The sequence below is a fragment of the Pagrus pagrus genome (assembly GCF_965226575.1).
Source record: "Pagrus pagrus genome assembly, chromosome: 8".
In the NCBI taxonomy this organism is placed as follows: Eukaryota; Metazoa; Chordata; class Actinopteri; order Spariformes; family Sparidae; genus Pagrus; species Pagrus pagrus.
This window is the reverse complement of record NC_140192.1, coordinates 23,800,440-23,815,875: the sequence shown is the minus strand read 5'-3', so window position 1 is coordinate 23,815,875 and position 15,436 is coordinate 23,800,440. Positions and strand designations below refer to the sequence as shown.

The 15,436-nt window shown below is 40.9% G+C and overlaps 2 protein-coding genes across 7 annotated transcripts in view; one reads left to right on the top strand and one right to left on the bottom strand.

Annotated features, from left to right (window-relative positions):
- Positions 1–15,436, top strand: part of mctp1a (multiple C2 domains, transmembrane 1a) — a 150,403-nt gene that overhangs the window by 19,168 nt on the left and 115,799 nt on the right. The window contains exon 1 of one of the 6 annotated variants that reach the window (XM_084360091.1): positions 15,202–15,333. The exons of the other annotated variants lie outside the window; for them this stretch is intronic. Within the exon in view, the coding sequence (XP_084216217.1) occupies positions 15,292–15,333 (42 nt within the window). The 5' untranslated portion in view covers positions 15,202–15,291. Of the gene's footprint in view, positions 1–15,201; positions 15,334–15,436 lie in introns of those variants that run through there. 6 annotated transcript variants of the gene reach the window in all.
- On the bottom strand, positions 229–3,331 carry LOC311261453 (uncharacterized protein). The gene is made up of 3 exons (XM_084360094.1): positions 3,225–3,331; positions 1,985–2,051; positions 229–1,347 (listed from the first exon to the last, which is right to left on the bottom strand). The coding sequence occupies exons 2-3, from the start codon at positions 2,029–2,031 to the stop codon at positions 336–338; spliced, it is 1,059 nt and encodes a 352-aa protein (XP_084216220.1). The 5' UTR covers positions 2,032–2,051; positions 3,225–3,331; the 3' UTR covers positions 229–335.

Here is a 15,436-nt window from a genome sequence, read left to right as displayed (position 1 = left end):
TACTCAAGACCATAATGTAGCAAGTGATATTTAGGTGTGAGTAGGATGTGGACAGGAGGTAATTTAGGGCAAAGGTACATTTATACAGTTCACAGAAGGTTACCAAAAAGCTCAACTATATCATTTTATGCCACTGACTAACTCATAAATCACACTGATATACACTGCAGCACCACCACACTGCAGGGGCAGGTGAAATGGCCTTTTTCAATCTATTAAAACTGGAGATTATACTTGTTATGCACAATGTTTTATTTACTAAATATAACAATTCAAATTCTCAGATCCTTGGATGACAAAAAGGTGTATGAAGAATTTTTGTTGAGCTGAGTCTTTCAGTCCTCACCCTCAAGTCTCTCATATTTATGAGATGTACGAGGATTGAAAAGGTCCCTGAGATATGTCTTCATTTTCTTTAAGGTGCCCACTCCTTTTACTTTTTTTTTGTTTGTTTCTTTCGCTGGTGTAGGAGGTGCTGCCCCTCCCTGTTCCTCTGCATTCTGTTGGTCAACTGGCTTTACTTTCCATCTCATTTCCTGTTCGTCCATCCATTCCTTCCATTGTCTCTTTATCAACAAAGCCTCCTCCTCGTTTGTTCTCTTCATTGGGACTCTTTCCTCATCACCCTTGCTGGTCATGAAGCCGGGATTTCCATGAAAGAGATTCTTTGAGATTTTCTCCTCTTTTTTCTTCATTGACTGGCTGGTGCCAGTGACAGTGGCAACATCTGTTGTAATCCTTTGGTGTTCCTGTTGATCCCATTTCACTGGTTGTGAGCTGGTGTCAGCATCAGGGGAGACACCACTGGTTTCACTGCCACTGGTTGTACTTTCACTGGTGTCGGCATCAACAAAGACATCACTGGTTTCACTGCCACTGGTTGTACTTTCAATGGTGTCAGCATCAGGGGAGACATCACTGGTTTCACTGTCACTGGTTGTACTTTCACTGGTGTCGGCATCAACAAAGACATCACTGGTTTCACTGCCACTGGTTGTACTTTCAATGGTGTCAGCATAAGGGAAGACATCACTGGTTTCACTGCCACTGGTTGTACTTTCACTGGTGTCAGCATCAGGGGAGACATCACTGGTTTCATTGGCACTGGTTGTATTTTCACTGGTGTCGGCGTCAACAAAGACATCACTGGTTTCACTGCCACTGGTTGTACTTTCACAGGTGTCGGCATCAACAAAGACACCACTGGTTTCACTGCCACTGGTTGTACTTTCACTGGTGTCAGCATCACTGAAGACTAAGAACATATCCAAAACCATTCTTTTCAACAGCACACGTTTTGTCCCCTGGTCCAGCACTTCAGCATCATCCTCTGCCTGGTGTCTACTCCTGAGCAGTCATTAAGACAAAAGACAGTAAATAGAAAAAGATTGAACTAATATAGATTATTTCTTTATTCATAAATGTTTCAGAAGCAATTGCTAGTATTGCATTTATGATTTGTTTTAGATAAATCAAAAAGTAGATATGTAATTTTTCTTGGTTGATTTTTTTTCACCTTTTTTAATTGAAATTAAAATTCTGAAAAGTTCTGAATGATACGCTGTGAATTAAATAACTACTACGCAACTCTTTGTAAGCTAAATAACTTGCCTGTAACTGAAGTGTTTAATTGAATTTTAGCTCCCTCTTATAATAATTTACAGGGTGTAAACTGTTACATCCTGGACTCTTGTAGGGAAAAGAAAAAGTGGATGGAGTCTGTCTGTAATGCGCTGCAATTGGCATGTGAGCAGAAAAAAGTTTGCTGCTCTGGTTCATCCAACAGATCCTTATCCTCAAAGTGCATATGCAATTCGTAACCCTCGGCTCCAATGTTTTACTTTCCCAAATGTCATGCTGAAAACCGATTCTGAAAAGCTGATTCCGGTCCATGGCCGGTTGGTCGATGCATCTTTAGTGCAACACAAAAATATGTCTAGCTTTTGCCCCGCCCCCCCAAAAAAAGAAAGAAAGAAAATTGTACCTTAAAGGAGAGAAACCAAGACATTCCTTTCTACCACGATTTGCCATCACGCTCTTCTCCAAGTTTGCTGTGGAAAAATAAGCATGAGCACTCTGAACTCTAAATTGGTGTGGAATAACTTTTGATAAAACTGTAACTGGACTGACACATACAGGTGACACACAAGTCTTTTGCCACCCTCTTGCCTTCTAAATAATACACAACCCTTTTTAAAGACAACAGGCTTAGCTTAAGAACTTTAAGCGAGAGTTATTTGTGTCACCAAAGTGAAAAATAAACAAAAGATTATACAGGATATTTAAATAAAAGCTGAAAGATTACTGTAATATTGAGTTGCAGGATACAGCGCCATTCTCTACTTCTTGAAGATTAAGATTAAGAGCAAAACTTCCTGTTTTAATGTTGCCTAGCAACAGAAATTCTTAGGCCCAGAAACTATATATTTTAAAAGGGACATATTATCAATTTAGTTTGGTGTTTATAAGAGTAAAGTGAGATACATGTTTGTTATAGGTATGAGTTGATTAGTAATTTGATGACAAAAACATTTTGTTGGTGAGTGGCCACAGTAAATGGGATAATACCCTCCAGGTGTGTACATTAACTAATTGCAAAGGATGAGGCTGAGGCAAACACCATCTGACACAAAGTGGGTATTATCTCTTTCCTAATGGACCAAATCAGCATAAACTGTAGCTGCACAAACATGTCCTGATTTTAATTTGAGTATTAACTATGCAATGCAATTTTTAAAAAAAATGCTCTTGAAGAAAAATATTTAACAGTCACACTCACTTTAACCAAAAAGGCTTAACATAATCTCTGTTATATGCATGCTAGGATATTTAAAGCACACTTTATACACTACTCAGAATTAGTGAGGGATATTGGGATATGGGTGCATATGTGCATGTGCATGGATATGCAATAAAAGTCAAATGAAAAGTGTTGCATTATTTTTGGGGACCCAAAATATTCACAAAACACAAAACAAAATAATCAAATGAAACACTAAAATATCCCACTATCCCTAACTTATTCTGAGTAGTGTATATACTATTCTGTACAGACAGTTACTGTAGGTTTGGTCTTCACTGTAGATTGCTCCTGCCTGTTAGGATAGTTAGTTTGCTCAGCACATGCAATATTGAAAGCCATTGTATCATTTTCTTCGCTAAACTGTTGAGTAATGACATTATGCAATTGTTTTTCATAAACATGTCACCCTAAATAGACTTACCTCAGTAACTGAAGTCTCTTCTCACTTCTTCTTTATGTAGCTGCACCAACTAGACTTGTTTTTTCTGGTGTATACATTTGAAATTCATAGAGCTATGCAACATCTCCACCAGAACTGTGTTGCCATGCGACATTCCAGGGCATTCAAATTATGCTTAAATCTTATACAGACACATAATAATATATAAAAATAGGTATTTATTTAATTAAAAATATATATATTATGTGGATTTTTAATGTAATCTTGTGTAATGTTAATGCAATGTTATATCAAGGCACATTAGGGTGTATTAGGAAGACTAGTATTGTGTTGTTCATTAATGTGCACATTTTCAATTTCTGCCCATTTAGTTCCATCATTCTCACACTTAACATTCTCACACACATAAACAAAGATAGTTGCCCTATAAATAACAGCATGTTTGTATTTTGATTGAGGCTAGCTATTCCTAATCTTAATATAATGAGGAATTTATACAAACAGCATGTCACAAATAGTGACAGGGTGTGTAAATCCAGCTTGTTTTTCCAATTCCCATTGGAGGCCTGCCAGCCACTCTGTGTTGCGCTGGAGTCTCCACCTCCAACAGGTGGTTGCTATTTCTAAGAGATGATAACGACCGAGTCCTATAAAAAGGCTTGTCATGTCACAGCATTACTTTTCATTTCACCTCATTTCATTATTTCTCTCGACCTCTTTTTGTTTGCTCGCCTCTTTTCTTTATCTTTTTTGTCATTCAGTCTTTGTCCTATCAGTTTCTCTTAATATTTCACTTCCTTCCCATCTCAAGGACGAATAGCGAAGATGTTGAGGAGTACTCCCGACTTGTGAAGGTCTATACTAAGAGGTGTGAGGAGGGTCGTATTCGTTTTCGTCTTGGGAGGCGCTCAGTGGGAGGCACGTTTATCCACAAATGTGTTGATTCACTGGTCTGACACCCTCTCTTGTGACCTCTGAAGCTGTGAGCTTAGGCAAGAATTCCTGTTCCCATTTGCGTGCACATCTGCTGCTGACACACCAGCTAATATAGTACTCCATGACACTCATATCCCATTAACCCTCCGTCTCTCTCAGTCCTCTGACCGTTTTTATTTTGCTGTGAGAGACACTGGACTGTAGGCACTATCATCCATGAGCTCCACGGAATCAGGGGTGAGTTTCATGTCACATTGCTCCAGCTGCGATTTATTACAAAGACATTAACAGCATTTTTACTATTTAAGCAATACTAGAATGTTATTTTTTCATATTATGTCTGCACTGTAAACTGATCCCACATGCAACTAACTCTAACCCTGAACTAAAATATACATCAGTGAGAAAGAATCTGATTTGTGTTCCTCTTTGTTGGATCAAAGTTTGACATTTGGTTTCATGCATTCTTTGTTTCAACACGTTTGACAGGAAGTGGTTGCCAGTTGCACACCTGAGAGACTTTTCTGGATTGTGATATGTTTGTCATTACTCGTCATTACCTTAACGACTTGACAGCGGCGACTCACCACACAGCACTCCCCCGCCCAGCTTTTTTGTTCTTTTTATGTCCCTGTGTGTGAGTCATGCACCCTTACATCTCAGAAATACACCCATTAATATGGATGGATGTCGAGCAGCACAAAAGGAGCTATTTGTTTGTGTATGCAACGGATGGCATTGTTTATGTAAATGTAGACTCACAACTAAAGGAGCAGCACAATCTGTCTTGTGTCTGTACACGCTCATGCATATCATCTGACCCTTGTTTTGAGATGTGTTAATTTCTCTTGGAGAAATGCTGAAAACAGACACGAATATTCATGTAAGGATGACAATGCAACCACGTGGACTGATCACAACAGTGCCCAACACCTTTACAAGACATTTCTGTGACTGAAATCTATGAGCATTTACCGTCTGTCAAGAGAGTGTGAGTGAGAGTTTCTAATGTAGTATTTTTCATGTATTTATTATTGCTCAACAGTGTGGTCTGAAGTGTCAGTCATCGTCTGGAAACTGGGAATGATACTTTCTATCAGCCATCTGTTCATCGCAGTCTATCTGTCTCTTTATCAGCTTTAATCATAAAATCTCTCCTGCTGCTCAAACTCATTTATTCTCTTTTTTTTTTCACACTAATCAGTTTTCCCATCAGGAGAGATCAGTTTCATCCAATTTTTTGGATGAAATATTCTGTGACAACATCCTACTTTAGATGCATAAGTACACACACTTTTGTCCCAGCCTTTATTTTTTTTTTTTATTACTATGTTGTGTACTGTATGATAACGTGAAGTGATCCTCTGGTTTCATAGTAAAAGCCGGCTCTGCTGCACCAATACCTCATTAAAAAAGGCCTAGTTTTGAGACGCTTTATTCATCTAATACTCTTTGGACTAATTTGGCCAAGACCTTACTAACTAATCATATAAGAGGGACAGTCCCACTTTGTAAAGTCACCGCAGTTAATGTGAGCTGTGTAAATGAGTAAGAAGGTCCCTATAATTAAACTTTAGGAGCCTGGGGCAAGGACAGTTTTCATCACGAAGTCTCTTGCAGAACCAGAGTTTTTTTTTTTTTTTATTATTGAAGAATTCACAAGGGTGAGTTTTAAGGGACCAGGGGTTTTAATAGAACCATGTGTTGAGGTATGACTGCATGTGGGTGTTGTTCTGATAAAAGAGGATGAATCACTGGGTGAACCTACAAGGTTTGCTACTACAATGGCTCAGGCCTCAAGTGTGTGCTTCCTTCTAGGTCTGGAGTGTAGGCTGCTGGGATGACACATTGTGTGGGGGAAGACTCCCGGGGTTGTTCTAGGAAAAGCCTTTCCTATCTGAAAACTTTTAGAGTAGCTGTGACGGTAAATGCTGCATTTCCGTGTCTATATCTGTTTGGCGGTGTTTATTTCTGTTTTCGTGGATAACCTGCAAATATTTTGGTGTCTGTTGCAAATATAGACAATGTGATGCCACCCAGAGGCTATTTCCAGTGCAGCTTTAGTGGAGGTCCATAGCTGACAACAAAAACTAAACGTCAGTCCCTCACAGTCAGTTCCCACATTTACACAGGAAGAAATCCTCAAATACGAGTCAGATATCGTCCTCTCCAATGATACAATAATACATTGCACCCACAGTAAAGTGGGTGGAGGTATTGCTGTTATCGTTTCATAAATTATTTTTGTCAATGTGATTACCTCAAACAGAAACACAGGAGTGTCCTGAATAATTTAGTCATACTGTAGTGTATGGTATAGTCGGTGGTTATAAATATTTTAATTATATTTCTAAGAAATCATATTACTACAATACAATGTGTTATGTTACAGAGCCCTTGATCCTCAACAGCTATTACTATGCACAAGATGTCATTTCGACAGTAGGAATGCTTTGATCAATCAGGCTTTCTGATTGAATGGTTCTTTCCTCAGTTCTCCCTGAGACTCATAATTGATGTCCCTTCTCGAAAGTCTCTGTACAGTGTGGAAGTTTTACCTTTTTCATCAGTGAACCTGGATTCTTTCTGCTGTCTAGCTGGCTCATTGTTTGTACTGATAAGTCAGCAGGTAAAGGTTCATGTCCGTCTGAGCTTTGGTAATCCGATAAGTAACAAGAGCTGCGATCGCATAAATGTCAGTGGGTTAATGTCTTTGGTTTTAAAGGCTGCATTACAGTAAGGAGATGCAATTTTCTCAACTTACCAGACCATTCTCCTTGTTCTAATACTCGCCTTTACCCACTTAATCACTGTCTACATTGCTAATGATTATTTATCAAAAATCTCATTGTGTTAATATTTTGTGGCAGCACCGATAGTCATCTCTACAATTTTGTTGCAATAACAATATCGAGGTATTCGATCAAAAATATTGTGATATTTTGATTTTGTCGACCAGTCCATGCATTTATGAAGTGCTCTTAGGGAGATTTAAAAAAATATTGTTGTATACTATAAAGTGTACCACAATATAGCCTGATATTATTTTAAGGTTGTATCGTCCAGCTGTATAAAATGTACACCCACCGCCCAGTCTGATGCCCCTCCATCAACACCACCATTTAGCCGGGTTGTCTATTTAAATTCATTTCATACTGGAAGTTATTTAACCATTAATCATATAAAAGTAGAGATTATCGTGGATGTTGCAATAATTTCATTCAGTTGAACTGTCAGTGTTCAGTTTGGTCTGGTCAAGTATTCATTAGTACTGTGCAACCACATGGAGTGTAGCAAAGCTGCACGTTCCAACCATTTACCCGGTACCTTTAGCTAACTATGTCAATTCCTCTGCTCGCTTGGCTAGCTAGTTTTCACATACTCTTAATTGCACTTAAGTTAATTGTTATAGCCGATGAATGATACAATAAAGACAGGAAAGGCATTTGACGTACACATCACAGTTGCTGCTCCAGCGTTAGCTCCATTAGAAAAGTCTGGAGGGTACAACATTGGTGGATGAGCTGAGTTCATGTGCAAAGCTCAATCACAATGCATTTGCAGGAACTTGACAAACTAATCAAGAGTGTGATTCAGAGTCCAACCAGGACAAAGAATCCAATAAGACATTACAATTTGCCTTAAACTTAGTTCATGGACTACCTCATTTAATTTTGAGATTCATTTCAGAAATTATGCCATATTATAATGTGACTCCATAATTGTGCTAAATCATTTTTTTTTTTAACTTAGCAGTGTTATGTTCCAGGAGTCATTCAAGCCACAGACACATTTACAACTACAAGACAGCTGCTGTGATTTGAAACTCAGAATAAGCTTTGTTTTAATGAGGTCATGACCTCCGGTGCCTATTGCTGCTGCTTGAATTACAGTCACCTGCAACCCACTCAAACAAAAAAAGTTAACTTGAGCTTCAACTTCAGTTCACTTACAGTTCAGTTCACACAAAAGAGTATATATAATACATTATATTGTGTGTTTATTCAGTAACCCAGCCTCAAATTAGTTGAGGCGCTTTAGAGTGACGAATACAGGTTCGGTTCCACCAATTACAAGAAGGTCACAGTGTTCCTTCGCTTATGTCCTCTAATTTGGGTGACCAATGACTTTTAATTTGTCCTCACATTTGTCTTTGAGATGCTGAATGCAATTGGCAATCTGACTGAAGCAGAGGCTCTCTGAGGATACTGACAACTCAAATGAGAAGGGAGACAAAGGGCAGACAGAGGGTTGGGCACGTAATCGACAAAGTCAGGAGGGTGACACCAGGATGGGAGAGAGAGCATGGGCAGAGACAAAAGAAAACAGAGCAGAGAGATGAATCCATGTATAGATCCAGGGGAAGCAGTGATTCTCCCAGGGGGAGCTACACTGTACCTGGCCGGGCTCCCAGTGTGTGCCTCCTCTGCTGGCAGCCATTGGGTCTTCTCAGCTTTTAACTTGACTATGCCCTTTGTACATCACAGGCAGCATCCCTTTCCCCTTCCTCTGGTTTAAATCATTTCATCTAACTCTCTGTCCTTTACATTTAATCACTTCTGCTGTGTTTCCCTTTTTGGAATTATTTCTACTTAATTCTGTCCTGTTCTGTTTGAACCTTTGTCTACCATCCTACTACCATCCTTTGCATTTGCGAAGCCATCTCTGTTTCACTTCTGTTGGGCTACTGAGATCGTTTTTTTTTTACATCCTTGTGCTCTTTATTAGTGCTGCTGGAGCGTGTCTCTAATTAATGCCACAAGCAGTTTTTTTACATCACTACTAAGGCCTGTCTGCTCTGATACTTTTGGCTTATTTCATTGCAGCTGTTACAAGCCAGTTATCATGAAGAAAGGAGATATCTTAGATCTTAGAAACAGAATTACAGCCCTAAACGTATTTTTTGAAATGATCACATCATGAGGGATGGGACAATAAAAGATTTTATTACGGGTGGCGATTAAAAATGCTCACAATAGGTTGATTGTGGTAAATTTTCATCATCAGGATAATCGTGAATGGGGATAATCTTAAATATACTCACATGAATGACTTGACGCACAGTCCTATATTGGTTTCCTGAGTTGTTTTGAATTGCCTAAGTCTCCCTAAATCATGCCTGCATCTAACATGCTTATGGTGCTATCGCAGTGTCAAGATCTGTCCACAGACAGACAGACATATTAACACCAGGCAAAGAAGTCAAAACCACTTCTACGGTAGTTCCCTCTACAGGAATATATAGAGTATTAGTATACATCCGAATGTGGGCCAGGGATGTAAAATGTGGGGGCCACCCCCTGCCTCCAGGCCACTGCTCAGATCATGCCCATGCTCGAAATTCTGCCTTCATTTTGATCTCGACTACAACATTTTGTAACTGTAGCTGCACAATGCTGTCACGGCTGGTAAAATATGTATAAATGAATAAACAGCGACCAATCTGATCCACTTGATCAATATCGTGTCGACAGTGACATATTAAGCCTATCGAGTATCGGCCGTTGTGTGACCGACCTACAATAACGTCAGTTTCTACGTCAATATCATTCTAATATTTAGTGCCTCCACTATTCATTCACTCAGGGCCAGATACTGACTCATTTTGTGGTGCCACAGCAGTCCTTGGCTTCTTGTTACCATATTTAAAAATGATTTGAATGAGTGACAGGATCTTAAATTGAAGAACTACAGAGCACAGGTGGGGGGTTTGGTCCTGAGTACTGGCCGCGAGTTGAAATATTCTATCAGGAAGAGTTGGAGTTGGCTCGGACATCCCTGTCGTATAATCATCTTATGTTTTTATCTCTACTATGCTCATCTTTCAAACCCATGCCTTTTTCAGTGATCATTTTTCAGCAGGGCATTTACAGTCATCATATATTTCTACTGTGTACACAGATTTAAGAGAAAGATGCATAATGAACAATGAGTGTGTGGGTGAACATTCAGAGGACTCTCTCTCTCTCTCTCTCTCTCTCTCTCACACACACACACACACACACACACACACACACACACACACACACACACACACACACACACACACACACACACAAACACACACCACACACACACACACACACACACACACACACTGGTCCTAAGAGCCGAGCCAGCAAACACAGACTTCAGATGCACAACAGAGATGAGAAGAAAGAAAAAGGGAACATAGTTCTCACAGGCTAACGTCAAGAAGAGGAGAAGAAAGGAGAAGAGAAGAGAAGAGAAGAGAAGAGAAAGGGAATTGATGAGTAGTAAAAGTAAGACAGGAACATTAATCATAAAAGGGGCAGAAGTTGTGTTGAGCATCACGTGTCTGCCACCTGTACAAAGCGACCTGTGGTGAGCTCCCCTGTTTCCTGCATGGCTGGAGATTGGTTGATCCCTGTAATTGAATGCAGAGCCCACACCTGGTGGCTGCTACATTTGCTTAATTGATTATTGATTTGAAGTCTAGAGTAAATGTCACAAGCTTGCTACGAGGTTTGGGGTATAAAAATAAATAAGACCAGTGTTTCCTCTGTTATTGTTGTGCATCAGTGGTGGTAGGGTGTCCATCCTGGTTGGTCCTAGTTTTGGCAACTTCTATGCACTGGTTTTTATGCTCATTTCTGTTTGTTATCTAGATTAAAATATATAATTTTATCTTGCTGTGGTGATCCACCTCTCTCGATGGCTGTGGAGGAAACACTAAAGACAGCCTTTTTTGTGTGTGGGCTTGTCTGCCTGCCCATCTTTCTGTCTTATCCACTTCTCTCCCTGCCCATCTGTCTGCCTGCTCACTGAGTCCACCGTGCTACTTCCCGCCCTGATAAAGCCTGTACTGCAGTAGTAAAAGAATAATGGGAGAGGAGATGCTTGCAGAGGTTATGGAGAGCTTCTGTCAGCTGCACCGTCACTCATGTCATTTAGGATTTATGGCTGACGTGTTGAGTGTGCATGTATACAGTATGTTTTGTACTGCTGTTATGCTGTGCATAATTGTGTGTGTATGTGTGTGTGTGTGTGATATGCTTCATGATGTGTGGTGAGTAATGAGCAGACAGATGGTGCACACTCCAGGGTTCGGTGGTGCAGACATGCCAACACAGGAGATTCAGGCAAGGATGGAGACATGGCATGGGTGTGTTTGTTTATCGCATATACATGTGTGCACCAGCGTGAGTGTGTGTAGAAAAACAACAACCTCACATCTAGACTGTACATTTGTATGTGTAAAGACACTTGTTTGTCACCTCAGGAACAGTGCCTGAAGGTTTGGGCGTTTGCACAAGCATGAAGCTGTACAGGCTGTAGCTTCGCCACATGTTCTCTAAATAAATATAGGCCACGTGAATGTGCACATGCACATATTGTACAGTACATGCAGTTATTTTTCTCTGAGCACCACTGGTGTTGGTTATATCATTTCTAAACCTGTCAGAATTGCTGTGGCTTAAGGGAAAATGTGCTTTATTAATGAGTGCACTGAGGCATCGGGACACATTTTGTTGTTGTTGCTTTTTTTTCTTGAGAGATCAGGGTGATTTTTAGTTTCATTTATTCTGCAGTGCTGTAGGCTACAAGGATAAGGTGCGTTGTGTTGTGCGATTGAACTCAGCAACTGAAGTCATAAGACCTGCTGACAGACAACGCTGAACAAGCCTCATGCAGCAACACACATGAAAGGGACAGCTGTCGTGTCCTGGCGTCTGACTCTATTGTAATATAAGAACGTGCACTCTCTCTCCCCCCCCCCTCCCCACACACACATCGATACACAGTCAGACACACACACACACACACACACACACACACACACACACACACACACACACGCTCCCTCTCTTCTGTGCCTTGACAGTGTTTTGTCGTGACTCTGAAGGGCAGTCGGTGCCAGGAAGCAGAGTGGCACCTCCCTGCTGTCGTGCCCCCTGTCTGGCCTGGCAAGTGCCCCGTTTCGCCTCTTAAATGCAAAGAGATCTGAAAGATGTTACAGGAAAGAGCCAGAGATGTATATTCTGCTTGTTATGAGAGCCTCCCAGCATTTTCTTCCCTTTGTTTGTGCTATCAGATGTTTTTTTCCCCTTTTTTTCAGCCCTCCTTTACTGTATCACTCTAGTCTTTACTGTTTTTTCATATCTGCTCTATTGTTACACCCTATGCTGCTGTCAAAATGTTTTTTTGTTGTGTTTGTTGTTTCCTATATCTGCCATCTCATCCCCTCTTCCTCCTCTTTCTCCCACTGGCTCACCTTTCAGCAATCTATGCTGCTATATATTTTCAGACTATTTTATAGCAGCTCTTTTATGCTTCACTTCACCAAAACACCTTTTTTTCTGACTCCTAAAGTGAACCGTTCCGCATTTTCTTCCAGGGGCGGACTGCGTGTTTTTCTTCCGGACTGATAGCTCATGGCGAGGAGCACCCTCCGTATGAGTGATATGAATAGCTAGCGGGCGGAAAAGCATGGCAGACAGGACTGACAGAGAGAAAGAAGTTAAGAGGCAGAGACTGGCTTTTACATTATTCACAGCTTACATATGTACTCAAGAGGAGAATAATTGATACTGTTAAGAGCAAAGGATGCAGGAATGTCCTCAGCATGAAATATGCACACGCAGATTGTGCACATTCATCTTGTATGATAATATCCCCCAATGTACATGTGTGCATCTCTCTTCTTGTTTATCGGCTGTTTACAGTGTTGCTGAATAGTGTAAGTAAAAAGCCTCATTAAAGCAATTTTTCTTTTTGGACAATTCCCAGGAACAACAGATAGAACTTAGCTTTTTGTTGTATCTGGCGCAAAACATAATTGTACACTGTCTGTATGACAAATAAATGAGTGAAATCATTGGACACCTAAGTGTAAAAACCTGTACTACCTCATCATGTCCTGTGGGGGAAGTGCCCACTCAGCAGGAAAGCTGTGGCTCCAGTACTGGTGGTAATTGGTTTCAGAGGGAAGGTTCAGCCCTTCTATTGATCAGCAATAAAGAAATTATTGTTGCAATTTGCCAATGTTTTACCTGCTCTTCAGTCACATGTCTGTTACGGTGTCTGAAGGGGTCGCACACGACCAGAAGTCAGCCGAATGGCTTTTTCAACGTTTCACTCTCTAAGAGACCGTTGCAGGGAAAGTAGTAGATTAGGTTTTTAAACAGTGAAAAGAAGGATGACTTTAGCAGAAGTTTATATTATAGGAGGCGAGTATAGGAAAATTGCGTGATGTGTTGTGGTGACAGGATTTTGTGCAACATCAGCAGTTTCTTAGGGTTGTGAGTTTTATGACTAATCCAGCCTCGCACTCCCACACTGGTGTTGTCATCTGCTGTGGTTGATTAAGCCTACAGTCAGGTTGGTGGATGGTGCTGTGTTGTGAAATAGAAAATGTCACTGAACTCTGCGTTTATGTACCGCTGTTTGGACTGTAATTACGAGCAGCTGAATTGGAAAGAATCGATTCAGCTGATTTAAAAGAACTTGTATATTGTTTATATGTGGTTTCACTTGTTAAAGGGGAATTACGGTATTTTTAAACCTGGACCCAATGGTTACATATATTGCTGTATAAATTATTCACACTTACTAACTGTTTAGGAATGGGGCCTGTTGATCACCTCAGCCGGCAGCTGCGACACAGCTGCAGTGGCATTACATCGGGTTTTTTTGTCAAATAGTGAGATTTTCTTTTTGTGAACAGAAGCCCAAGTTGAGCTTATCTCTCTCTGAAATCGAGCAAGAAGTAAGGAGTTTACCTAGAAGAACTGCCAGGAAGAATTTATTTCGAAAGCCATTGCTCAATATTTAGCTGATTTCATCAAGTCATCTTCTGAGATGTCAGAGCGAGACTTCTCCCTGAGAGGGACTTATGTTTTTTTGTTACATGGTCTAACTCTGTAGGGATCGTTTCCGTAATGCTGTCAGACACTTAGAACAATAACCTCAGCTTGTCAGTAGCAAAAATGAGCACTTTTAGCGGCTCTGACTTTGACAGTCAGAGTAGCCCAAAAGGACTACATTGCAGCCATTGCAACTGTATTGCGACTACCACCTGAGGTGAACCAATATCCAAAATGTAAGATATTTTTTCTTACAGCCCAGGTTTAAACCGCAGTAATACAGTAATGGTAGCTAATTTGGGCTCTTTTTTAAATTAATTTACTCAGTAGATGCAGTCATAGCACGGCAAACAGTGGGGGTAGTAATCACTTACCCTATCGCTGCATCAAAGACAGGACTGGAGAGAGACGGAAATGTCAGTCAAGCCTAATTGGTCACACAGTGCTGAGAAAAGGTCTAAAATGGCAATATGAGTGGTAAGCTTGTGTGAGTGGAGTGTGTATGGGCTTGAAAAAAAGTTACAATGCCAAAATAGAGTAAATGAAAATGAATGGGATGGAAAATGAAAAAGAAGCTTGAGGAGGTTGGCAGCTTTATGTGGCGGGGTTGCTGGTTCGATCCCAAGACACTGTTTGATATAAAAGTGCTACATAAATACAGACCATGTTCAGCTTGTAGACTACATGGTCCCCTTTATTAGTGCTACTGCTGCTGACATCCTTCGCACATCGATTCTTTCTTCGTCTCAGTAATTCATCTCCCCTTTCACCTCATTTTTCCTGCTGCCTCTCTCGCTTAGTTCTTCTTCCATCACAGTCTCTTTGATACATTGTTCAATAAAAGCGGATATGTAATCTTCCAAATCAAATGTCCAGCTGTGAGGATTGTCGGGGATAAAACCAGCTCACTAGCTGTCTAAACATCTGCAGATGTTTGGGGCAGCAGCTGGTAGCCAGTTTCCTGGCTGTGGCCCTGTTAACTTTTTTTGATTTCGTTCCATTCGAGCAGATTAGTCGATCCACAGTGAGCACCTCGGCGCAGTTGTGTGTCTGTGAGTGACAGCATGAGAGGGAGAGTGAGGGGGAGAGGGAGAGAGAGGGAGAGAGAGAGAGAGAGAGAGAGAGAGCAGTCTGCACAGTTGTGAGGCTGAGCGACTGCTCGTGGGGTATGCAAGAACCTCACAGCTGGTTGCCCTTTGCTGTGTGTGTGTGAGCAAGGTGCTGAGTGAGCTGGTGTGTGTGTGTGTATGTCTCTCGCATAGGAGAGTAAGCCAGCAGCAGCAGCAGCAGCAGCAGTAGTACAGTGGAGCGTGTTCAGTGTCTGGATGTTTGCGCTGCCTCTCTCAGCTGCGGGACGAAGCCTCACTGTAGGTATCCACACCACACACACACACACACACACACACACACACACACACAAAGCAGCACACATACACACGTACACAATGCTGTTTGTCTGGCTCTCTACTA